Source organism: Neovison vison, chromosome 1, assembly GCF_020171115.1.
Source record: "Neovison vison isolate M4711 chromosome 1, ASM_NN_V1, whole genome shotgun sequence".
In the NCBI taxonomy this organism is placed as follows: domain Eukaryota; kingdom Metazoa; phylum Chordata; class Mammalia; order Carnivora; family Mustelidae; genus Neogale; species Neogale vison.
Window position 1 is genome coordinate 37,389,880 of NC_058091.1, and position 26,899 is coordinate 37,416,778.

Consider the following 26,899-nt stretch of genomic DNA (forward strand, 5'->3'; position numbering starts at 1 on the left):
AGCAGGAAACTCACCCATTAAAATGGGTGAAGAAGAAAGGAAAATATAATTTTACCTTAGAAATTCCAAGGACAAATAATTTCTGTTTTAAAAATTGGTTTCTATGCTTGTTTCTGCTTATAACTTTCATGTATTACTGGAAATCATCACATATAGAGGTTTTTAGATCACTGGCTAGTCAACATTTCTTCTAAGTGAGTTCTAGTTATGCTTTTCATTAGATATTTAACACTCAAATAATTTTGCTGAGGCCTGGGGACTCAGTGTTAAAAAAGTAATAGTGTCGGGGCACCTGGGTGGCTCAGTGGGTTGAGCCTTTGCCTTCGGCTCAGGTCATGATCTCAGGGTCCTGGGATCGAGCCCCGCATCGGGCTCTCTGCTCAGCGGGGAGCCTGCTTTCCCCTCTCTCTCTCTGCCTGCCTCTCTGCCTACTTGTGATCTCTGTCTGTCAAATACATAAATAAAATCTTTAAAAAAAAAAAAAGTCATAGTGTCTCATGGAATCAGATTATTGGGGGAAATAGATATCAATCTCTTTTCTTTTTGCTTCCACTATCACTATGGTGCTATTCTTGATTGTTCTTAGGAGGTTTTCACGAATGAACATTAGCCTATGGATAAAATCATCTGCTATATGGCTAATGTTTGGTGAAGGCATCAGACAGTATATAAATCTACAATTATTGTTCTTGAATCTTTTTTTTTAATATTTTATTTATTTATTTGACAGACAGAGAGCACAAGTAGGCAGAGAGGCAGGCAGAGAGAGAGAGGAGAAAGCAGGCTCCCCGCTGAGCAGAGAGCCCAATATGGGGCTCGATCCCAGGACTCTGGGATCTCGACCTGAGCCGAAGGCAGAGGCTTTAACCCACTGAGCCACCCAGGCGCCCCATGTTCCTGAATCTTTGATGGATCTCACTGATGGCAAAGACGGGATGTTATATCATTGTTTTCAGTAAGCGTATGCATCAGCACTACAACTATCTTGAGCCAGCAAAGAAAACAGATAATTATTTAATCTTGTGTTTGATGATAACCATTTTTTCTTGGCAAATGCTTGAATTAAGCAAGTTTTCTTCATTGATATTTCTATGATTCAAAGTCCTTTCTTCAGCCAATTAAATAGATTCAGATTCTGCAAAGTGTGTCTGAGTAAATATAAAATATTAAGAATTACCAATGTGTTCAAAACAATTTTTTTTTTACTGCAATCAGTGTTGGTTAAGTGTACACCTGTTTTCAATATTAAGAAAAGTGGCAGTTCATTTACTTGGAATAGTTTTTAAGTTCCCTTTCTTATTTTATCTTTTATTTGTCATCCGGGTGCTCTAAGTGGATGTATTTTGGCAAGATGAGGAGTAGGTATGGAGGGTGGGAAGCAGTGTGGTACAGTAAGATGTTCTATCCTAACTTTTACCATTTGAAACAAAGCTTGCAATTATGGGGAATTTTAGACCAATTGATCTTAGCAAATGTTTATCCTGAGTCCGTTACCCATCTCTGGTTTGGCCAGTGTTATCATGCAATTGAAAAGCCCTGACATTTGTTCTGATGAAGGGGAATGTTACCTCTTCTGGAAGGTTATTAAAGTGAAGAGGGTTTTGTTTTGTTTTGTTTTGTTTTGTTTTGTTTTCTTAAAGAGTTTTGATTCATAAGAGAATATAGAAGAAGATATAGAAGAAGCGAGGTAATGTTGAAATTTCTATGAAGTAAAAATCATTTAGAACCAATTATTTCCAAATTCACTGGTCTCTTGCTTTGAATTTAGCATTAGAATTGAGTTGTTTTTTTATAAGAGTTTCCCTATGTACCTACATTATTCTTTGCATTTATAATTTTTTTCTGCTGGTAGACTCTTAAAAAGAAATTTTGGCCTCCACCATAGGTATTTTTATGCATTGTGATTTGGATCTTTTCTTTGTCTCCCTAGGGGAAGTGTAAAGTTGAAGGCTGAAAGGTATTTTCTTATAAGATACTTACCTGAACCAAACCTCTCAATGTGCACTCCCTTCCTCTCAAATCACCCTCCTCCCATCCACATCCATTTTTTATCCTCTATAACCTCCATCCTGAAAAAGGTATATTCACCTGAGAGAATGCCTTTCTTTCTGAAATGTTATTAATATGTAGAGAATCAAATAGTGGATGGAAAACATATGGATAAAGGGCTTATGCATACCCCTTCTCTCTCTTAGAAAAAGAACCTCTCTTACTTCTATTCTTGCGTGAGAACACAATCATTTCCCTCTGCTTCCTGGCCAAGGACTGATGTGTAAGAAATTGCAAAGTTCTGAATACTTTATGTTTGTTTGCCAAGGTGCTAAGAAATGCAGACTTGTGTTTCTCTGTATATATCTTGAAGTCATTCTTAATTCTTTGTTTTCTTGACTATGGTTTTCAACTCTGAAAGAATGGACTCCTCCTACTTGCCCTAACATACCTGCACACATATTTTTTAAAGCATGGCCATCAATATATTCTAAAGGTAATGTACACAGTTTTGAGAGTATGTAGTTTCCTGTTTCCAAACTTTTCCGAGTATTCAGTTATATGTTGTATAAGTTCTGTGATCCCATTTTTGCCTCAATGGCAATATCACTATATTTTTTTTACTTCATACCTTTCATCTGCTCTTGGGTCTCCTAAAATCTAATAATATTTTATAGATGATTCTTCCCCAAGCTAGAAAATCTAATAGCCACTGAGGCTTTTGGAGTGTTCTTTAGAACCGTCTTAATTTAATTTATTAGGTTTTCAGGTAGAAACGTTTAAAAATTACTTGAGATTTTATTGGCCGCATTGTACAATGGAGGCCTAACTAAAAAGACTGATAACTATTATAAGAATTTAATTATAAACATATTTATTGATAATTAATAAGTTCATATGTAGGCAAAGAAAGGTATCTCAGGATAAACTTAATGCATATTTCTAAAAAATCATCCTGTCCATAAACATTTTATTTTTCAGGTTAACAGGTTAAACAGGTTATTTTTCTCTAAGCAAACCCATCAAAAAATGCGAGCAAAACTTCTGTGAAAAACCTTAAAAATATTTCTTGTGCCCAGAAGTCTGTCGGCCCCTTCATGGATGGTTTAAGATAACTATTGACAACAGAGAGCAAGGACACCACCGATAATCCTTGGAGGTAGTGCATGTGAAATATGTAAGTGGAAGGACTCCTGGAGTTAAGATTTTAATATTTCAGTTGTAGATAACTGTCTTTGAAAACATAGCTTTTTATACAGATTTGGTGTGAAAATGTTTAGTTGAGCAGATGGAGATCCAGCTGGTAGAGTGTATGTTTGTCAGGGTATCTGGCATTTAGCTACATCCAAAAATGATATCAAGCTGAAGGATGCTAAGGAGCAGCCCTGTGTGAGAGCCAGTGGGATCAGTTAGGGGTAGCGTTCTTTCGCTTCTGATTTCCTAACCTTGTAGGGATATGTTTTAATCCAGATGGAATTTTCAATTTCAAAAATAAAATCTGAGAAAATGTAAATAAAATTGTCAAACAGCTGCCTTTCCCCAATCTTGATTACACTAGCCCAGGAAACACATGCTACTTTGTGTATTGAAATTTAGTACCTAATGAATGGTATATATCTGTAAGCATACAAAATCATGCACGTTTCTCAGAACTTTATATTCTATAGACTTTAAATCATTATTTTGTTTCAGGAGCTAAACTGTAAGGAATGGCAGGGGATAATGAGTGGGATTGTGAGAGAAAGGAGAGCATTTGGGGAAGAATGACAGGACTCCTAAATATATATGAAGACATTTTGCCCTATTAGAGCCCACACTGAGGGGGCAAGAGGCCAGTTTAGGAAGGAAGAATAATACATTTAGCCCCAAGTTTTAAAGCACAAATATTTGTGCTTAATATAGTCTAGTCTACCTACTCATTCATCTACTAGAGAGATGAATATTTAGAAATAAACTGTTAAAATGCTTATTACTACATGTACTCAAAAAGTTCTATATTACACATTTGAAATTGAAAACAATGAACAAAAGCTATAATTGTGGTTAATAAAAATTCTCACATCATATTTTCTGTTGGCTTCCTCTTTAGATACTGCATTAATAAAATCTAAATTCAAACTTATAGACTAATTTCACTGAAAATGACCAATTTGGTTGACTACTGTTTTATTTGAGCCATAAATAGCATTAATTAATATATTTATTCATATAACTGTTAAAACTCTCTCACACACACACACACACACACACGTGCACACACACATACCCACATATGTGCACACACAGAGTAGAGGAAGGAATGTCCCTCTAAGTGCTTGGAACTGCTTATTATAATGAATAAAAAGTATCTGCAGGTGACCTTTGGAAGTCTTGCCTTAGAGATTTATATGAACCACTGAAACCACAGATAATTTTTTTATACTGATTTGATCCAATGACCTCATGGATTTGGAACCTCAAGTTTACAGGTATAACGTCAGGATCAGATAGTCACTAAGATGCGTCCTTGATTCAGTCAGTGATAGAACCAAAGCTAACTGCACTGCTTTATCCTCTTACCAAAAACTTGCGCTGGAAAAAGCATGATTCTTAGGATGAACTAGTGAGTTCAAATTCAGAAACTCTTTAAGGAAGAGTATCTATTTACAAAAGTCTATCAGAAAAGTATCCCTCTGTAAAATAAAAATATTTTTCCTTCTCCAGGAAGCTTCATGGTTTTATAAAACAAGACAAAAGAACTGTTATGCAAAGACTATAAAAGATACTTATTCTGATAAATGTACAATTTTATTGAAATATTTTTACCTAAATTGTGAAAAGAATGTTAATAAATATTTTATTTCCTTTTTTCAAATATCCACCTTAAATTTACTTGTTTATTTCACTTTCCTGCAGTATAAAATTACATACAAAGTATTATGGATAGATAAATTACATGGAGTTTAAACTATATATATGTATATATGTATTACATATATAAAATGTGTGAGTGTATGCATCTGTGTTGTGTGAAAAACTGATTGCTTAATTTACTTTATGCTGGTTTCTGTATTAGGTTCTTTGCCTTCATTATTTCAGTGAATCCTCACATATAAGTGATGTTAACATCCCTATTTTACAGATGAGGAAATAAAGGTATAGGGAAGGCTTGAGTAAGCCAAGGCTGCACAGAAATCAAACCCCAAATCATGCTCTTATTCATTATGCCTTATGGACTTTCCTAATTTTCTAGTGTTTTCAAAAGCCAAGATTAAGACTTAAAAGCTGGAGTTTTGATATTTACCTGAGTAACTGACCAACTCATTTAAAACAAATTCTTAAACATGGACCTATTGATATTGAAGCCAGTGTGGGGCTGTGTGAACTAAAGGGACAAGGAGAGACAATGACTCTTCTCAAGGGAAACCGTGGCCTCCCAATTCTTGCTGAAAATGCATGCGTTTATATACAGTGGGGCCAGATATGGCAATTCCAGAAATCAGGATTTTTCAGTCAAATCCTCAGATTGCGCATTTTCTGTCTAATAATTCAATTTTAAAGCAAACAACGCCTTTATTGTGTCAAACAAAACAGATATATAGGAAAGAACTAGAAAAGTGTTAATTTGCAAGCTCAGCTATAGCCAGGCATTGTTGGTTGAATTCCAAGGTTAAAACAGACTCTGAGTCAGAGATGCAGGAAATTTATTGGGGACTGCTTTTGAGATTAAAACCTCTTATGTGTACCATGGGAGCAGGATTGGGCAGAGGAGATCCTTGAACTTAAAGATAAATCCACAACAATGATCTGAGTAATAGCACAGAGTTCTTTGGAGCTGGGAGGGCACTCTACAGTTTGTCCTGATTGGGGTAAGAACCCAGGTCTTTATGCCATCCCCACTCCTGCCATTTTGTAGCCGTTGGATATGCCCCTGCCTGAGGGTGTGAACGTGGACCAGGTTGCTCTTAGCCTAGAAGAGTTGTCAAAGGGATACTCAACTATATGCTGTCAGTCTCCAAAACACTCAGTACCAAAGAGGAGGTACTAGGAGATCTGCTTGGTACAGCAGCTTGATAGCCACAGTGTAACCCAAATCACTTTAACTGCCTGAGTCATACCACCTAATAACTGTTTTCTGACAATTCCCTAACAATCCAGTTGCCTCACCAGAAGTGCCTTCCTCCTACCTCTCTGCATTCAAATTCTATCCATCCTTAAAGATCTGCTGCAGTCTCCCTTTTCTACTGATCTTTATAGACCATATTCTCAGCCATTGTGAATGATATATATACCATCAATTAATCATGTACTACTGTCGCCCATTCTTTGAGCCTCAAAATTTTATGTCCCTCAAATTCATGTCAGATGCACGTTACAAATGCAGATCCTGGGACGCACAGTCAAGAAGTCCTGATGCTGTACATAACTGGGGTGGGACCTTGTTCAGTGCATTGTTTATATATATGCAGGTGAGTCGTAAGATTTTAATACCAATGCCAAATGTTTACATAGCCCTTTGTAATATGTTGTTGTTTTTCTTTTTTTGAGGGGGTTAAATGAGCCTTTATTAGAATGTTGTAGCAGTGTGTTTTGAAGAAGGAGGCCCTACAAAATAAGGATTTTAAATTAAGTCCCTAACTGCATGGATAGGAAAACTAGGGCTGGGGCTGAAGTGGGGAGCAAGAGTACCCCATCTCCACGTCAATTTTAGAGAGATACATTAAAGTACAAATTCAGGGGCCCCTGGATGGCTTAGTGGGTTAAAGCCTCTGCCTTTGGCTCAGGTCATGATCTCGGAGTCCTGGGATTGAGCCCCACATGGGGTGCTCTGCTCAGTGGGGAGCCTGCTTCCCTCTCTCTCTCTCTCTGCCCACCTCTCTACGTACTTGTGATCTCTCTCTGTCAAATAAATAAATAAAATCTTTTAAAAAAATGTACAAATACATGTATCTTCTTCAGGTTATGGGTTGTGTATTGCAGATCTTTTTTTTTTTTTTTAAGTCTTCTCCATAGCATTTATGATAAGTAGAACACTGCTATTTTTCTTTAGCAGTTGTATGTGAGAACAAAATATATGAAAATATACAGACTCTTGAGTAAACCATGGGTCATTTTATAAGTGAAATTATATTTTAACTAATCAAAATTATTTTGGAAAACTTCAGACTTGAGAAGCTTCTACAATCTTGTATTTCAGCATTTTAATGCTGCCTCAGGATTTGGCTAATTGTGCTGGGCCATCTTGTCTCTAAAGCATTAAATACTAGTAAAGCTGTGTAAGCTTTAAATATAATTTTCCAAATTACGTTTTCTGACTAATGCTTATGAAATTTTGAAATGCAATATATTTCTTTATTATAAAATAGATCTATTTTCCTCAATTTTAATTGTACATCTGACCTGTCTAATGACATCTTTTTTAAAACCATGTGAGAGAAAAGCATTATCAGAACCTGGGTTTTCTAGCTCCATTTTTTTTTCTAGCTACATTCTTAAATATATTTACTAAATATGAAAGGGAATTGTTTTCCTCCCAATTGAGGTAAAATTGCACTACAAATCATTTTGTGCTAATGATTGTATTCTTTTAAAATAGCCAAGCATGTTCAGTGTCTAATCACCCTGCCTATCACTGTAATATAACGTTAATTTTAAAGAATTCTCTTTTGGAATGAAAGAACTAATATACTGAATCTTTACATGAATTTTACTTATATATCAAAATACTTCGTTAAGCTTTTGTTAAACCTGCAGAATATTCCAACATGCAGCAGCTTCTTAGGATTAAAATATGACATTTACTAAAGCACTTCTGGATAAAATAGAACCAGGCATGAAAATATGGTATCGGTTCAAATTTCTACAGTTTCCAAAGGACATTAATTAATCAATGAAATGGATCAGTGATTTCTTTTCCTTAAATGAGTAACCCACTAATAATAGCACACAGTGCTTGCTACAGATTTTGCCACTGAGTCACAGCTTTCATTATTTACCAAATTTTCTTATGGTAACATTGTATCCAAATTAATACATAGTCCATCATCTAAATATCTAGTAAATATATATAGTAGTAAGAGGGATCTTCAGGAGAGAAAATTTATCTTTTGGTTTCCTACAGAAATAAAAAAACAAAAAACAAAAACAAAAAACCTATAATGAACTGTCACTGATGTATAGGTATTATTTTCCATGTGAGTTTATAATTATCAGTTATTGGTTACTAAGTAAAGATTACTATAATACTTGATAATTAATATATGCAGTTTTTCAGGAAATTCTGTTGACTCTACTCTCAACATTTATATATTTATAAAATATATAGAGAGAGGATCTGACTACTTTTCCACATCCATGGCTGTCTCACTGTTCCAGGCCACCAGCATTTTATACCTGGATGACTGCAAAACTTTAGTGTAAGTGTCTGTTGTCCTGTACTTTTTCCCTTACAGTCTGTTTTCAACACAACAACTAGAACCTTTTAAAGTATAGACCACTTTATCTTTTGTTCAGAAGGCTGCTTTGGCCTCTCATCTCACTCAGAGCAGGAAGAAAATTCCACCAAGCCTTAAGTCCTCTGCCTCATGCCCCACCTCCTTAACCCCTGTGGCCTCGTGTCCTACCATTGTCCCCTTTCCCCCTTTATTCCAACCAGATCAGTCTCTTACATGGTCCCGAAAACACAGCAGAAATGTGCCTAATTTTGTACCTTTTTTTCTGGCTAATCTTACTATCTTAGAATTATCTTCATCTGGATATTCTTTTGGCTAAGTCATCTCCTTCAAACCATCCTTCAACCCCTCTGTTTTCAGTTAGGTCTATCCTGACAACCAACCTAATATGGCAGCTTGTAACTTCTCAACATCTTGACACCCTGACCCTGCCTTACTATTTCTTTTTTTCCAGATCACTTTTCACTTTTCATACCATACAGTTTTCTTAGTTTTTAAGATTATTGTCTATCTTTCTTCTGAAGAATGTAAGCTTCATTAGAATAGAGATCTTTCTTTTCCTTGATCTTATTTCTGAAGCACTTTGCAAGAGTAGTGTGAACATAGTAAACCCTTAATAAATATTTGTAAAATCAAATTATGATATTAGGGATGAATATATATATATATATATAATATATTGAATATATATATGTAATTCAGAATTTAAGTTAAATTTAGTTAACAGCAAAGATTGAAAAGTTGAAACACCTGAAAAAATAGTTATAATACTTATCAGAAAAGTCCACCTTTCTTTTTTTTTTTTGGTTAGACACAGCAATAATTTTCTGGTTCTATAATTTTAGGTGATTTTAAAATAAAATTAAAAAAAAAAAAAGGAAAGCCTGATAAATGAGGAAAACTGCATGAAGCTTGAACAACTAATCCCATTATGATACTGCCATGGGGGTAATAATAAAGCCAGCAAAGCAAAAACCCCAAAATACCCCCAAATGACAGTAAACTTTTATCTCCACTATTTAGTAAAAGCAATTGTTGTTTAAAAACTGTATGGGCAGGGACACCTGGGTGGTTCAGTGGCATAAGCCTCTGCCTCCGGCTTGGGTCATGATCCCAGGGCTCTGGGATTGAGCCCCGCATCGGGCTCTCTGCTCAGCAGGGAGCCTGCTTCCCTCTCTCTCTCTGCCTGCTGCTCTGCCTACTTGTGATCTCTCGCTCTGTCGAATAAATAAATAAAATCTTTAAAAAAATAAAATAAAATAAACATAAAAACTGTATGGACAGAAAATAAAATACATTTACCTTTATTAAATATGCACTAATTTATAGCATTAAGTGTTTTTCTCCTTTCTAGTGAAAACTACATTAAGGAGACTCACTAGTCCACGAACCTGCACTTAGATACCATAAACCAGTGAACTCATTGGCTTCAGAATGTCGGATTCCAAGTAGTTTCTTTCCACACGTTTCTTTCACTTTCTCACCAAGCAGATGGCAGCATCGTGGCGAGCTATGGAGACATGCAGGCCAATTTATTCTGCCATGCACTAAAAACTGTGTGAGAATTTGTAGGCAAAATAAAGGCAAGAGAAAGAAACTCACAGTTTTGAGAGCCATATTATATACCAAGCACTGTGTTAGTGTTTTCATATATATTATTTCATTTAAGAAATCCATGAATTAACAAGAGAGAGAGATGTTAACACATAGGAATGCAGTATGTCTTATAAGTACAACATTTTTCTTCTGAAGATAATGCCATAATTGGATTAGCTTTTCAAGCTTCATACAGTGTAGTATTTTGATCAAAAAGAAATGATAGAGCATTCCAGGTACAGAAAATGGTACTGAAGAAGATATGGAGGTGAGAATGAGAGCTATGATTATTGGATGGCTGGCTTGAAGGAGGATGAAGAGTTCCAGCTCATATTGTAACCTCATTAGATAAGCTATTTCATCTCTTTCTGTAGCTAATGACTCTCCAAGGGATTCTTAAGCCAGCTGTGATGGCAGCAGGAGCCAGTTTCACATATTGGAGGTGCTAGACGAGGTCAAGGATTTCTGCTTTTATAACAGCTGAAGGGATTGGGGATGGGTAGGATTTATGTGGGGGAGTACACAACTGAGCTGTTTTTATTCCGGGAAAATTGGTTCTTCCTAAGCAGTTGATATTTAAACTTGTAATTATGTATAACTCTGTGATCAAGTATAAAGGCTGCTTAAGACTGAATCTTCATTTGGCAAGGCATTACTACAAGAAGGTTTGTAGTCAGATTAATCACTTTGCTAATCTTAAAATGGAATACCCCGAAAAATGTGTCAGAAAATCAATCATGGCCCATAATTCACATATAAAGGACCAAAAGCAACACAAAACTGAGTCTTATATAAATGTGTCTCCCAAATTTTAGCACCTTTCTGTTCTAAACTTTTTTTCCAAGATAACCTCTATGGTGGGTCATACTGGGCATTCCTAGGACATACTTCTACCTACCATGCAGGAGCATGTGAATTTATTTTCACATTAGCTTATTTGAAACATAATTAAAATAGTAAGTCTTTAAAATTCCTCTGATAAATTCCAAAGCCAGAAGGTTATGGGGTTTCTGTAGCATTGTTTTGTATCTACCCAGGCAAACATACAACGTATACAGTAGAGAGTAAAGCCCTCAAGAGCATCTGCCCTTAAGCTTCCTTTCATCCTAGCAGAGAGATAAGAGGAAATCCAAAATGCCCCACATGTTATTATTTGTTTGGCAAAGAGCAGCTAGGGAGGAATGACCCTAGTAAACACAGCAGGTAGCTTTACTAAATGTGCATTATGAAATTACTACATTCCATCTTAAGGCTGTGGTTCAGTTTTCTCTTGTCAAGGCTAATTGTTATTTTCCATCCAACTTCTAAGTGTTTTCAATATTTGTTTTTATGTCTACATCACTTAACCATTTAGAAGCCATACATATAGGATATATATCCAGAGAATCTTGAAATGAACCCTTTAATTTATGTAATATAGAAACTCAATAATCAACAGGAAGTTCTTGAAAATACATCATTCTTCTCTAAAAATTTGTGCCTTAGGTTTACTTAGTCATTTTTAGCAACTGGCATAGAAAGTAATTACTTTATTCAGTTGATATTTTATGTGTAAATGATTTATTACATATAAAATAAGCAACCTGAGACCTGACTGTTAGTAATTTAGAAGAACAGATACTGCCTAAAAAGTGTAGATGTCTGCAATGAAGTTGTATTATGCACAACCTAGAAATTCTATAAATGCAGTGTATAATCAAATAAAAACTATATCAAAATGAAAGCTTTCAAGATCTCTAAAAATATCTGTAGCTCCAGAGGAAGAAACCTTAAATATTTTCAGGGTGATTTTATATGGTTAATTCTAATGTTATAAGCTGCTTGACATGTTCAGTTCAGCGGTTGCAAACTTTTAAGGATTTAGTTTTCAACATTAAATTACTTACGAAGTTGGAAAGGGAATGTCATGCTCTCATTCTTAAACATAGATAATCTGCTACATATTTATGGTTAAATAGGAAAAAAAAATTAGAAATCAGTTCCTGCCTGTGTTACCAGTTGCGATCTGAGAGAGTAAAGTAGGCTCATCTAATTATTTGTTGACTTCACTCTATTATGATCATAACTAGGGCAGGTTAGAACCTTCTAATGATAGCGTAAACAAATCACATGCTTCCTTTTAAATCTAGTGTTCTCATCATAACCTCTAACCATTTTTTTTAAAGTTAGGAGCTTAGCTCAGCCATTTCTTTTTGACCCTGATGAACTTTAAGTTCTATAACAGGACCAATGAAATTTACTTTTTCATAAACCATTAAAGATATATTTTAGGATATCCATATCCAGGAGGCCTTCTCCTGCAATAGGGCTCTCATAAAACAAATGGTCTCTTTAAGGAAAGGACTAAAACCGAGAGTGAATTAATAGCGTTTTAATCATGAGTAAAAGAACACATTGTGAAAAGCTTAAACAGCTTCCCAGACCATGAAATTGGTAAGGCAAAAGCATGGAACACCACAGGTAAAAAGGTAAACAAGGATGGTGGGCAGAAAGTGGAGGTGTTTATTTTCAAGTTCAGAGATTGGCATGTGTGTTCTTCAGAATAATGTCCATTAACATGGTTTTCAGGTGTGGTTCTAATAGTTGGTCATGGTTGTGGGTCATGTACACAAGGTGTACTTGCCACTCCGTTGGTTAAACTAAGGTATCCATCCGTCAATGCTCAGTAGAAGAATGTTCTCCTTAATGATGGTGAAGCAAGTCAGGAGCTATGTGGGGGCCAGAGAGGGTCCGGGAAAGTGCCTCTGCCGCTTTGCAGTTGGATGTTCTTATGCTACTTTGTTAAATGCTCATCCAAGTCTGAAGTTCTTTATCTCTGAGATTAGAATCACAATAATTGTTATTAGGTTGATTACCATGCCAGTTAAATAATAATTAATGTCAGATGATACAAGTTGTGGTAATGGGTAGATTATGAGGGATTATTTCTTCATATAACACTTTTTAAAAAACAAACAATGTAACAAAAATGAAGCTTCTCAAAATCTATTTTCTGATGTAATATATTTTGGCATATTGTATTTTGAAAAACAAATTATGTTGGCTATTTTCCTAAATAAAAAGCAGTATTTCCTATGGAATTTGGTTGTGTAGTCACGAGGCAAAAGATGTGAACACATTAAAATTGTTTCAATATGACTATTTTTCAAAACATTCTAAATAGTCTATATCGTGCATGTTGAGGCCACTGTTGGTAAATTAAATAAGATCTTATAGAAACCAGACCATGGAATAAATGGATAAAGAGAGGGTAAGGCAGTTGATGGAATAGACAAATAGTGGAGAAAAAAGTGTAAACTTTAACACAGAAGTAGAAGGAATGAAATACAGAAAAAGAGATGTTAGGAGTCAGAATATAAAATAACGTTTTACTATATGAGGATCTCTTACAACATTTATTTATTGTTTTCAGCTATAAAATAAATGTCTTTGCTATGAAAGAGGAAATCCAGATATGTACAAGGTACAAACAAGGAAGATATCCAACAACTGTTAAGATCCTCCTAAATTTTTATTTATAACATATATTTGATTCTACATGTTACTTTTTTCTCAATATCGTTTAGTATCATTTTCTCACAAATGAAGTATTTCTTCATTCGTGAGAAATGTTACTATGTAAGTTCATGTTACTTATATCATGTTACTTATGTAACATGATGTAAGTTACTCACTTTAAGTGGTTTTATAATATTAACACGTAGGATATTTTTATTGTTTTCCATTCTCCACCATTATTGATAATTGCTTCCTGTTTCTCTAAAGGAAGACTTTTTAAAAATCAATATGGGATACATTTGCAGAAAAGAATTTCCCAAAGACTTGGTGCTTATTTTTAAGTAAATAACAATTGGTGCTTTGTAAACAGGTTATTTCAGTTTACACTATATCAAACAGTATAAGAGAGAACTTGCTGTGAGTTTTGAACTTTTATGAGACTATAAACTGAAACACTATGTCCAGAAAAAAATTGATGTCCTCTATTTGGGGAATTTTCCATTGCTGAATTTCACTCAATTTTTGATGTCTTCCTACAATGAAACTGAAAAAGTATGTGGGGGTTGGGGGTTACAATTTTCTTCACTGAGACCATAACCAAAATTTATATAAACCTGACTCATGTCATAGGCCAAGTAATTTATTCCAAAACTCAGCACCATGCAAATGTAAATGAATTATAATTCATCTTTATTGAAGACTGTTCAAAAACATACTCCTCCCCCCCCCCCCCCCCGTTTTAGTCTTCTTAAATCAACTTGTTAGGTGCCTGATAATGCAGTAAAGCTGTTAGGGAATTGAGCACTGTGAACCAAATAAAAAGTGACTGAAGTGGTTAAAATCCACCTCTTAAAACTTTGTTCTCCACGCTCTGATCTCCCTCTTCTGGTTTGCCTTTTATAAGGCAAAAACTGGAAAATGTTATTTTCTGATGTTAGTGAGGCCAACAGAACATTTATCTACATTGTCCATTTAATTGTGCAACTACTCAAGTCCACTAGTAAGAGAAGCTATGTTAATGCTTTTAATTGCTGATCTCCACATGAACATTTATTTTGTTCTTTACTTAAATTGAACTGAAGAATAAAATGTCTTATGATAAAATATTTTAATAGTATTGTATTTATGTAGCTATGTATTCATATCATATACTTATATTTAATTATATAAATTATATATGACTATAATTTAATGAAATTTAATTTATTGAAATTAATTTAATGAAACTTGAAAAACAGTTTTCATTTGAATGGCATATGTAATAGAGATATCTTTGATTAGCCATATTGGGCACCAAGGATTTTTTGCATTATTTCAATTAAAGTGATATTTGGAGGGGAAATTGGAGTGGGAGAGGAACCATGAGAGACTCTGGACTCCAGGAAACACACTAATGGTTTTAGAAGGGAGGTGGGGTGAGGGAATGGGTGAGCCTGGTGATAGGTATTAAGAAGGGCACATATTGCATGGAGCACTGGGTGTTATACACAAACAATGAATCATGGAATATTACATCAAAAATTAATGGTGTACTGTATGGTGACTATGTAGCAGAATAATAAAATTAATTAATTAATTAAAAACATAAATTAATAAAGCATAATAAAAACAGACTTATTAAAAACAATTTTAAAAAAGTGATATTTGCTTTATGAGCCATTGTTTTTAGATTAAGATCAGCATTTCAATTAAAATATTATTTTGGTGAATGCTGGAAAAAATGTACGTCTTGGGAAAATTTAGAACTTTGGTAACTACAGTGACTTCTTACTTTCAGCATTTCCGATGGTAAAGTCTTTAATACAGAACATTTTTAAAGTAGCTATCATATGAAATTTCAAAACTTAAGATAACTGTATATTACCTTTCAAGGGGAAGAGATCTCTGAAATTGGTTAAAAATATTTGAATTGTTCATCAAAAATTATGTGAAATCTACATGCAGAGGTTCACCTATGAACTTTTAACTATTACCAGAATTAGTAGTGCCTTGATTGTACTAATTATAACAACAGAAATAATAGAATATTGTTGCCTTTTGTGTATTAACCTGTTGCATGGCAGCCAGAGCAGGTAAGGAAGGGCCTGTGTGCTCAGCTCAGTGAGCCACAGAGAAAACTTTCTAATATCCTGAGCAAGAGGGAAAGGTGATGGCTAGAGCCTGAGACAGCATTTGAGTTATCATATAGCATATCACTCAATAGTGATTAAACCTCAAAAGATTAAAAACAGCCAGCATTTCATGAGATAACAAAGAGTATACTTTCTGTTTGGGCAGTGTCAGGTTTCTGGGACTGATACTGTTCATCTGCTACTGTTCACTTACTCTGCTTCCCCACGTCTCTCCCACTGGATACCCTCCACCAGGAACACTGCAAATGGAAGCATTAGGATAATGTTCTGCCTTTATTCTGATAGTGATGACATCTGAACAAAAATGCCCACATTCATATTCGCTGTAAAGAAATATTGATATTTGAGAACTGAGTAGAGATTGTTTACTACTTTCACTAGTTTCACATAACCAGGCAAGGTACTTTTGTTGTTAGTTACTAGTCCTGGTTTTATCAAGGCCTAAAGCATGGATGAGTGCTCTCCCCAGAATGAAAGGGACAGGATATGATCACACAATTGTCAGGGGATAAGGAACGCCGTCATAATGATTGGTCTATATTAATATGTATCATAAGTGCATACATATTTTAACATAATTGTTCTTATTTTTCCACCATCTGCTAATGGTTTGATCTCAATGCCATGAAATTCGATCTGTATTAATCAGCATAAGGGGAATATAAATAAACTTGACTTGAAAACTGTATACTCTTCAGTATAAAATTTAAAATAAAAACAATATATATGTATTTTATTGAATAGGTACTGAATGGAATATATAGCTTTGATTGAATAGATTCAGTGCCCTGGAAGTTTTCTGTGTCAGAAGGAAAAAGGCAGTGAGGATAAATAATTTTCTTTTCCATAATATGTATTGATGAAGTCTTGTGGGTATAATTTAATCTAGAGAAATCTGAAGATTATAGCAGAAAAGTTTATTCAAGATGTGTTATCAGAGTCAAAACAACTCAGTTCATTAGCTGAATAGATTTAAAGGTTTGTTATCTTTGATTTGTTTCTGCTATATTGTATACACAATATCTTCTCAACTAGAATTTTATGTTTGTCATCATGGTGAATTTTTTTCAGACCTCATATTATCACACTGGTTGGTTTTCTAACATGGAAAACACAGAGACCTAATATTTAGTTGATAAAATGATGGCAACATTAAGCATTTCCTTTGTAAATAGATGCAATTTAGATAGGCTTGATAATTTATAGTCATTTCATTTTATTTGTAGTTATGTTTTCAATTATAATATTCATAATTATACTTCTTTTATATAGTAGTATCCAATTAAGATGAAATTGGGATAGGGATAATTCTAAATGTGCCTATTCACTATATTATTTTCTGTTAAAATAAATAATTTCTGCTAAAACAACTAAGTTACTCAGTTTATGTTCGTGGAGAGATTTTTCTCTCTCAAGAAAGAGTTGATTTCTCTCATCTGACAAATCAAAATCTGTTGTTTCTACTGTAGATTATAGAATTCAGTTCAAATTTTAACCTAGTTGGAAATATACTGAGGACTGATGATCTTGTGCCTTAGAAATTTTAGTTAGGTTATCTGTAAAGAGTCTATATTATTTATATATTTTATAAATATATGAATTAATTTGAGTTGCATATGGAATTCAGCTTAGAAATTAGGGAAAGAAAAAAAACCCATTTACAGTGAGTTATATTAAACATTGGAACTAATTTCACATTAAAACAAACAAACAGACATTCAAACCTGTGTTTAGTTCAGTATAGCAGACTATGTGAAATACTACCTAATTTGGGGTCTTTATTTTCCTCTAATTCTTCAGATTTTAGAATTTTTAAGTCCATAGTACTGTGTCATAGACACATTTAAGGGGTTGGCCATATCAACAGAAACTACTATTTAATTAAATCCATTTGAGTAATTGAGAAATATATTCCTACAACTTTTTAGTCCTTCTTAGGAACCTAATACTTGAAAAACTCTTTGAGGGCATTCTTTATATTTTCATTCCCACAGAAGCTAACATCATGGTTCCCTTATCCCATTAAATGAGATAAAGTGTAAAGTTCTCAATATAATCTCTGGCACATCAGGCAAATAAAGAGCCATCTAACTGGGATTCCTGGGAGGCTTTATTTATGAGAGAAGAGAAGGAATTATAGGCTGCTTCCCCAATTCTCCAGTCAAATCATATTTTCTAAAGTTCTTTTAAAGTTAGAGACATGTTTGGACTTCTTTAGTTCAAATAAGTATGATTCTAGCATAAATAGAGATTTTCACACTAGTTTTTTTTTCATGTAAAAATATTAGCAAGTATTTTCACTTCCTAGACTAAAATAGATTTTATTCTGATATTTTATTGTAGCACTCATACAAATTGATTTATTTTAAAGCAAAAAAGTTCTGGGTATTAACTGAGTACCTGTAAATGAGTGACTGTATTAAATACCATTATATCTGCATGAACATTCAGAGCACATAGCAGCAAAAATTTTTTAAATCTTTTTACAAGTTTGTGAAGATGACACTAATGAAAGTATTGACAACAAAAGAAAAAAAATTTACTCAGTTTCTAGTATCTATTCCCATAAGTAATACAATAAGTTAAAGACCGTGATTTTCATTTGCTTGGCAGTTTCCAGGCTACATTATTTTTCACAGTAACCTTAATATGTCTAATAAATATAAATTAGCATTAATACTTATAAAGAATTAGCAGGAAAGCCACTTTTGAAATCAGTAGTTATTGGTCACTTAATTGTGTAATTATATGTATTGTGTTTTTTTGTTACCAGACAAGCATTTCTGTCTTACATGGTCATTTGAAGTTAGAATTGCCCATGAGGCTTTCAATGGAGAAAGGAAAATTGTAGGAGGAAAGATTCCTTAAAAAAGTGGTTTGTAACCAGCAAAGGGCATTTGGGGAATCTTAAGAGATTTTAATCCACTACATTCTGTATAGCAGAACTGCTTCAGCCTTTCATATAATTCCTTGGACTTTTTCCTGCATAATTTCTCTTTTTACTATCATCACCTTTTTACATTTCTTTCTCCCTGCTTAATCATATTCCCCCTTATTTAAGGTTCAGCTCATGCTTTTCTTCTGTGAACTCCCTATTGTTCATTAATTCTCTCTATATATGTATTTTGTATCAGGGGTAGTAGAGAAGCCATCGGATTGTTGTGGGGAAAAAACACACACAAAAAATTGCAGCCCTCATTGGAGCTGCAACTTACTCTTTTAAATGAATTTTTTTAAGGATTTTATTTATTTATTTATTTATTTATTTATTTATTTTTGACAGACAGAGATCACAAATAGGCAGAGAGGCAGGCAGAGAGGGAGGGAAGCAGGCTCCCCGCTGAGCAGAGAGCCTGATGTGGGGCTCCCTCCCAGGACCTTGAGAGCATGACCTGAGCTAAAGGCAGAGGCTCAACCCACTAAGCCACCTAGGCACTCCTCTTTTAAATGAATTTTAAATAAAATTTTAGAATTTATTTTTTAAACAAATATTAGAGAGATGATGGAGATAACCCACAAAATAAATTAATGAACTATGTGGTTTTTATAAAGCAATAAAGAATAGGGAGTAGGAATGGAGTGGTAAGGTAGAGGCTGACTAACAATTTTAACAGTAAGAGGGTGACATTAATGACAGAGAGGAAGAAAGGGAGTGACCATGTGCATGTCTAAGGGAAGAGTGTTCTAGACAGATGGAACACCGTATGTGAAGCCATTAGGCTGGACGGCCTGGTGAGCTCTAGTAATGTGGCAAGACGATCACTAAAATGCAAGGCAGAGATGGCAGTAGGCAGTGAAGTCAGGTTACCACTCTAAGGACTTGGGCTTTTCAACTGAGATACCTGGGAATTCATTAGGGAGCATCAGCGGAAGAGTGATGTAATCTGACTCTGGATTGTAAAGATTCCTCCTGTAAAAATCCATGGCATTCTTTAAAGTGTGTGTCTTATTTTCTGCACTTACAACTTACTTTCTTAACCTGATTATATCCTCCTTTAAGTCAAGGACATAAGGTATAATCAATCATTTTCTATCCCCTAGAGCATCGAGAATAAAGTCGGTGGTGTGGCAGCATTCAGTAAATAATCATTGATTTGGTTTGGGAAACTGGAGCAGAACAGATAACGCAAACATAGCAGCCAGCATTAGCAACTCCAGACATCTTTTCTACACAAATTCATTACTTTACCTTGTAAATACAAGCAGTCCAATAGACACTGCTTTTCTGTCTGCAATCTAGAACCAAGAATCAAGGGTGTCTTTTTAGTGCCCTTCAAAACACATAGTGTGAGTAAGTATCCGGAATTTAGAACTTAAGCATTCAACGTGCCTCTGTCCTAGAATGTCTATTAGTCCTTTACACTTTTTCTTTTTTTAGCAGATCCTGTGATTTAACCAGAATATTTTCCAATGTTCTCTTCGTTTGAGAGCAATGACGGCTGTCTTTAACAACAGATGCAGAATCATCTTTCTCCTATTCATTTCTCAGACATTTATGTCTTGCAGCATGTGAGAAGCATATTAAGTGGCAGTTAGGTAATAGTAGAAAGGTTTCCGCAGATAATGCTTGACAATTCAATCAAAGAAAATCAGGAGGAACAATTCATGGAAAAAGGTGACTGAGAAAAGATCGGCGAGGTTCCTGTGGACATTCACAGGATAAAAGGAGCGGTCCTTTGCCTTGCTTTCTTCTACTTCAAAAATACAACGTCACCTCCCATTTTTACAGGATCCTAAATCACCTATCTACTGATGAAATTACACAATTAAAAATCTCCAGTAAAATCCCATTTAATTTAAAAACGCAGAGTAGATAACTGTGCTGATCGTGTGCATGCTTTTGTCTCCATTTATTTCCATTTTATGTCTCAAAAAGGAATATATGGTAAGGTTATACTACTTAAGGTGATCTGTATGTTTGATCTAAAATTGTACCCATCAACAATATTTCCCATCTCTATTCCCTACCTAATTCTTCCTCGTTAGTACTTTTCACTATTAGCATAGTATTTATTCTACTTCTTCATGTTACTTCCTAGATATCGCCTTCCTACCCCTATTAGGATGTAAGCATCTTAGAATCAGATGTGTATTTTTAAGTCTGTTTTAGACATTATTCAGCTCAGAACTTAAAAAGAGTGCTTAGGACAAGTTAGGCACTAAATAAATATTTGTTAACTGAACGAATTAAACAAATAAGATATATCTCAAATTACGTATGTACAGATGTTTCCAATTTGTTATTTTAATTTTATATATGGTATCCAATGACACAGAGAAGTTTAAATTTTTTTGTCTAATCATTTGCTTATTGTTTTGTGAGCATAGTATGCTTTGAAAAGCCTTATCCATAACAATGTTATAAAAAACAGTTACTCACATGTTCTTTTATTCAATGGCTTATGTTAAAATTTTAAGTTATCAAGAATATATTTTATATCCAGCATGGTGTTTCTATTTCCACTAATCTTTTCGGTTGTTTCAACATTATTTACTATAAAATATATCCTCCTCACAGTATTTTTAAATGCTTAAATTTTCTACCAAGGCTATGTAGAGACTGGAGCCTCTTTCTGAAAATTCTAATATTAATTCTTCATTGTTTATTTTTTTGCCTAATATGACATTTAACTTAATGCAGATTTAGATTTTTATATTTCAATTATAATTATCATTCTTAATTTCACTGAATCTTCTCAAGTATTTACTTGCCCAGCTAAATTATACTATCTTTTTGTTGAGTTTAAAAAAAAAATCCTCTGGAAGTTCTCAATGAATTGTCATTTTTATGTTAATTTATGTAATAATCTGAATAAAGCAGATATCTGTCCAATGTTGAGTTTTCCTATCTCAGAAAACAATCTATACCTTTTTGAATTACATATGTCTTTCTGTAACTGAATAAATAATTATTATTTTCTTTATGTAAGTTCTCTTAATTTCTTAGGTTTATTCCTAGGTGATTATTCTGAAAGAAAATAAAGTAGCTGTTGACTTCAAGAGCTGTAACATAAGTCTATATAGTAAGAAAAAAAACTTTCCCAATTCATAAAATTTACAATTATGTGCTGTAGTTTGAAGGTCATAAAATGGTTTACTATTAATAATTGATCATGTATTCTTTCTCAGCCAATTTACCCAACTGAAAATTTCTTGAAAGTGCTTCACGCCATGCTCAGCAGTCTTTAAGAAAAGACACCAATAAGTGGGATTTTTGTTTGTTTGTTTCTGTTCTTTGTACTTCTAATACGTGGATCAGAAAAGGGTTGTCTTGTGCTGTCCAGTTAGGGGCAATTTGAAATACTGGAAAACCCACTGACCATAATACAAGTAAAACTGAATTCTATTCCAATCTCCTACTAAGTAAACACTTAGCTTTGACAAGTCATTTTGTTTTTTGAAATCTCAGTGCCCTAGCTGTAAAATTCAAGATATTGGATTGGAGAGATATTTTACTTTATTCACTTTGTTCTCACTGTGTTCCTAATAACTGTTCTCCTTGCTGAATATATGACAGTGAATAAGGCAAAGTCCCTGTCCTCATGGAAATCAGATTCTAGTGCACTAAGAACTATTCTGGTTCTAACATTCTCTGTGCCTATTGTAAATTGTGATAAAGTATGGGGGAGAACTTAACCCTTAGGTTATAATCAAGAAAGTTACAGTCACTGGAATTCATGTACAGTAAATTGGTGACTAATACCCAAACCAAAAGCTAAAATTATAGTATCCTGTAATATTCTAGGCTCTGTAACCTGAGTACTTTTACTTAAATTCAGTTCAGCTAGCTTCTTTACCTTTACCTTTCTCGACTTCAAAATGTGCCTGCGTACAAAGACTCTAATCACAGCTACCTTATTGGTTTATTTTGTGGAGTGAATGAGATAATATATGTAAAGATTCTAATAAAAAACTGTGCCTTAAAAAAAAAAAAAAAAAAAAAAAAACCTTGCTCAATAAATGTTAATTTTTAGCCCTGTCCAACGTGCCCTATGATATAGTCCTAAAATTGGAACTTTTCTTAACCTGTGAGTCATATTAGGTTGAGGTCAACATAAAGATCACAATAGGTCAGAAATCAAGGAAGCCTAAGACACAGCAGCAGCCTCTCCATTTAATAGGCTACTGATCTACCAAAGCCCTCCTGGAAAGGCCATTTCTGAAATGCCACATATCTGAAGGTAGGGCTTGTCTAGTTGAAGGCTAATTTTGTTCTCATCCAAACTAAGGATAATTCCAACTCTAATCAATGGGGAATTACATATGAAATATAATGGAAGTCGTGGTGACCTGGGGTATTTTGGGCAGAGACATATGCTGAAGTAGAAACTTTAGTGGCTTAAAAAGCATTTAGCTCAAGCCTTTGTAGTATGTTTTGGTGCAAGCTTGCAGAGACAGTATATAGGAGCCTCAATTACTGAGTTCCTGTTTTTAGTAAATAGCTGCCCTGTAGGTCACTAAGTGCTATTGCTGACAAGGTTGTATATGAGAAAGCTTTTATTTTAATAACCAGTGGCAACTTGCACTTATAAAGAAACTTGCATTTCTCAAAATCCTTCTTGGGTTCAGAATGGCTACGTGGAATTGCAGCCAGCTCTGAAATAGTGATCCTAAACCAATTATTAACACAGGACTAAGTGGGAAACAAAGAAAAGGAGATTCTGGAGTAGAGACAGAGCACCAAACCTTATTCTTATAAAATGTGGTTTGGGGTCTTTACAGCCACACTGAACAAAGAGAACTTTGGTTAAAAAAATGTTATTCTTAAGATTCATATGCAATAACCTGCAAATAATTAAACTCACTTTCCTCAAAAAGAAAAATAAGTTAGCTGTACTCCATGCAGACTCTATATTGTACTTGTCAGTTCTTAGTGTTATAGGTTTAGTGACCTTGGGAAAGTTACATAAATCTTTTTAATCTGTTTCCTATCAGTAAAATTGTGAAAACGTCTTCTCCAAGGACTGCTTTGACGATTAAATTAGGTGCTTATATAGGGCATCTTCCTCAGTGTGCAGCACACGGTGTTGGAAAATGAATGTTGTCCAAAGAGAAAACATAATTTTAAAAATGAAATTGGCAGTTGTAAAAATAAACAGACAAAAATCTATAAGGGACAATGTTATATGCATGATTTTATATAGAAAACTATAAAACATTCTTAAATGACATAATGAAAATCTCAAAATATAGAAAGGTAGACAATATTTATTATTTGGAATTCTTCATACCATAAATACATCAAACCTTCTTAAGGGGATTTATATATTCACTGTGATTGAAATCGGATTTCTAATACAGTGTGTGCATTTGTGTAAAACTCCATTCCTAAACTGAATGAAAAGGGAAAATGACTAAGAATAGCTAAAACAATTTTGAAAAAAAAAATGGTAGGAAGATGTAGTATAAAGCTATGTAATTAAGAAAATATGCTAATAACAAAAAACAGGTAAGTATTCTCATGCAAAAAGACATGGAAATACGATTTATGACAGAGGTGGAATATTTAAGGAAATAGTACTACAATACTATTTATTGTACTATGCATAATAAATAACTATTAGTTCCACAGAAAGAAGACAGTTGTGAAGAAAAAAACTGTAGCTTAAACAATTTTGAAGAAAATATAGGATATTTTTATGACCTTTGAAAAGAGAAGAAATTTACTGGAGACACAGTCTATAAAGAAAACATTGATAAAATTGCCTGTGAAACTGAAAACATAAGCTACATGATGGGCAGTAGATGTTATATGTATCTGACAAAGGAATAGGATCCGGTAGTTTATATTTTTTAAAAAATACAAAGAAAGCGAAAATCTGATATATGAAACTGAAGAAACAGAAATGGGTAATAAATCAATTAATAGGGAAATGCAAAAATGAACAGCAGTGAAAAACCACTTAGCGCATAAGAGAGTAAAACATTAATTAAAAACATAACAAAATAGCCAGTGTTGTGTCAAATGCATAAAAATGGAAAATTTTATAAATTCCTGATCAAACTAAGAATTTATAAAACTGCTTAATGTGGCAGTATCTGTTAAACTGAAAAGAATATTACTAAGGAAACTGTAGTACACACACAGTCACAATGATTCACTGTATTTTCTGCATTCAATTCTTTACAAATAAAATTGGAGATTAACTTAATTATCTATAAGACAATGTCTGTTGGATAACAATTTTCTATGTTTCTAATATGTGGGGATTTTTAAAAATGTTCTTACCCTAATTTTGTCAAAAACTCCCTCCCTTCCTACCTCCTCCTTTCTTTGTTCCTCTTTTTCTCTCCCTCTCTATTTCAAAAGTAATCACACTTTGTATGATTTGGAAGATTTTTTCAGAAAAAAAAAAAATTAATCCAAAACTGTTAAATCTGAAACTTTGAGAAGATGACTATCAAATAAGCCGATCTATTTTAAAATAGAAGTGTCACATATTTCAAATGAATTCAGTAAAATATGAAAAAGCAAAACAAAGGTATTAATTGTATCTACTTTCTGGAGACTTCCCAAGCTTTGACTTATTGTCACTGCCCCATGTGAATCTTTGCCTCTGAACAGATGCATTGGAAAGTTGGATTAAACTAAACATGAAGAAATAAGAGAGGTATAGATGTTTTTGAGAGCTGGTAAACTGTAATTAATGCAGCTATAATTTCCTATGAATATATATTCATGTGTTCTTTGGTACAAAGCAACATTTAAAACTTTTTTTTTTTAACAAATGGGACAACTGTTTAATGTTTAATGATTTTTATAACACCTTTATCTTATTTTTAAAAAACCTATATATGTTGGCAAACATTCATCTTAATAAGGTTCAAACTAGTTACCCATCAAAAAATGTTCATTTCTCCAACATGTACTCTTCTTCAATTTTAGTATATCAGTAGTTATATATAAACCAATTTTTTGATACATCAGAGTGGAGTTTATTTTTTTAACAATACTTGACAGTGAACTTAAAGTTAAACTGCCTTGACACATTTTCCCTGATGCAAGGCCTATTGCAGGGGTAAGGAAAATCCTTATTATATGAAAAAAAAAATTAGTTTGGTATATTCTATTCAGAGTCTGGGGTTAAACTTGGCTATATTGTCATCTCCACATTCAAAATCATAGTGTATCAAGACTTTTTCCACAGCTAACATCCTTGAGGTTGACATCTTCTTGTGACTGAGTAGATAGCAGCAAGAAATTCAATTACAGCAAGCCGGCTCTGTCATTGCACCTGTCTGCTTGCGCAGGAAATGATTTGTAAATTGGGCTTTATCTTTCCCATTCCATAAATCTCCTGCCCATAATTGACACTTGTCACCACAGATGAATAGTGGGAGAAAGAAAACAGAAAGTAAATGAGTAGCCCACCTGGGAAAACTATGTCTTGTTGCCTTTGGGAGTCATTTACAAACAGCAATACCTACGGGCCAGAGTTTTTATCCACGAGCAGGTGGCAAATATTTTGCTATTGAAAAATACAGTGCCGGAGCAGAATCGCAACAAACACCAGACAATCGAGTGATAATTAATATATAATATTTTCCAGGGAATATAAACATGTCTTCCAAAGACATAGAAGCTTTCTTTCCTATTTTTGAAGCCTTCTTATTGCCACTGCACATTTGTAAGTATCAGGTTGGTTTCTGACCTGTCAAACGCATTCATGAAGCAGGCATTTTGCCTGTCTTGGGAGTTGATATTGTCACTTGTTACACAACTCAACATCAGTTCAAAGTTGTTTAATACCAGTGTCGACAGACTGGTTTAAAAAAGACATAAGAATGATGATGTTTCCTTTCAAATGTCAAAGAAAGGAACAAGGGATTTCATAAATATGATCTTGGGAGCAAGCACTAACCATAAACACATGACAGATAAACCTTCATATCTAATTCTCCTAAATGAGTTATTTAATTTTATACTTCCTTCTGACGTGTATTTCACATTGTGAGACATGCATATTTTAAAACAAGAAAAATACTTCAGAATGCCTTAATAATCTCATGATAGTGAAATAGAAAAGTATTCTAAAATATCCTTCTTAAGTTACAGCAAAATTGAATGTTTTAAATAAAAAATAAAATCATATGTGCAAATGAATTTAAAAACAGATCAAATGTTTTTAAAACTAAATTATGAGGAACAAAAATCATGGTGGGTGCATCATGTAGGGCTTTGCATAGTGTTTTCTACATGTCGTTTTTGAGTAATTTAATACTTAAGTGTGTCTATTTTATCAATATTTATTT

General features: G+C 33.8%; 1 protein-coding gene across 6 annotated transcripts in view; it reads left to right on the forward strand.

Annotated features, from left to right (window-relative positions):
• EPHA7 (EPH receptor A7) overlaps positions 1–26,899 on the forward strand; it is a 171,206-nt gene that overhangs the window by 91,152 nt on the left and 53,155 nt on the right. Inside the window, exon 6 of one of the 6 annotated variants that reach the window (XM_044245454.1) lies at positions 8,294–8,422. The exons of the other annotated variants lie outside the window; for them this stretch is intronic. Within the exon in view, the coding sequence (XP_044101389.1) occupies positions 8,294–8,388 (95 nt within the window). The 3' untranslated portion in view covers positions 8,389–8,422. Of the gene's footprint in view, positions 1–8,293; positions 8,423–26,899 lie in introns of those variants that run through there. 6 annotated transcript variants of the gene reach the window in all.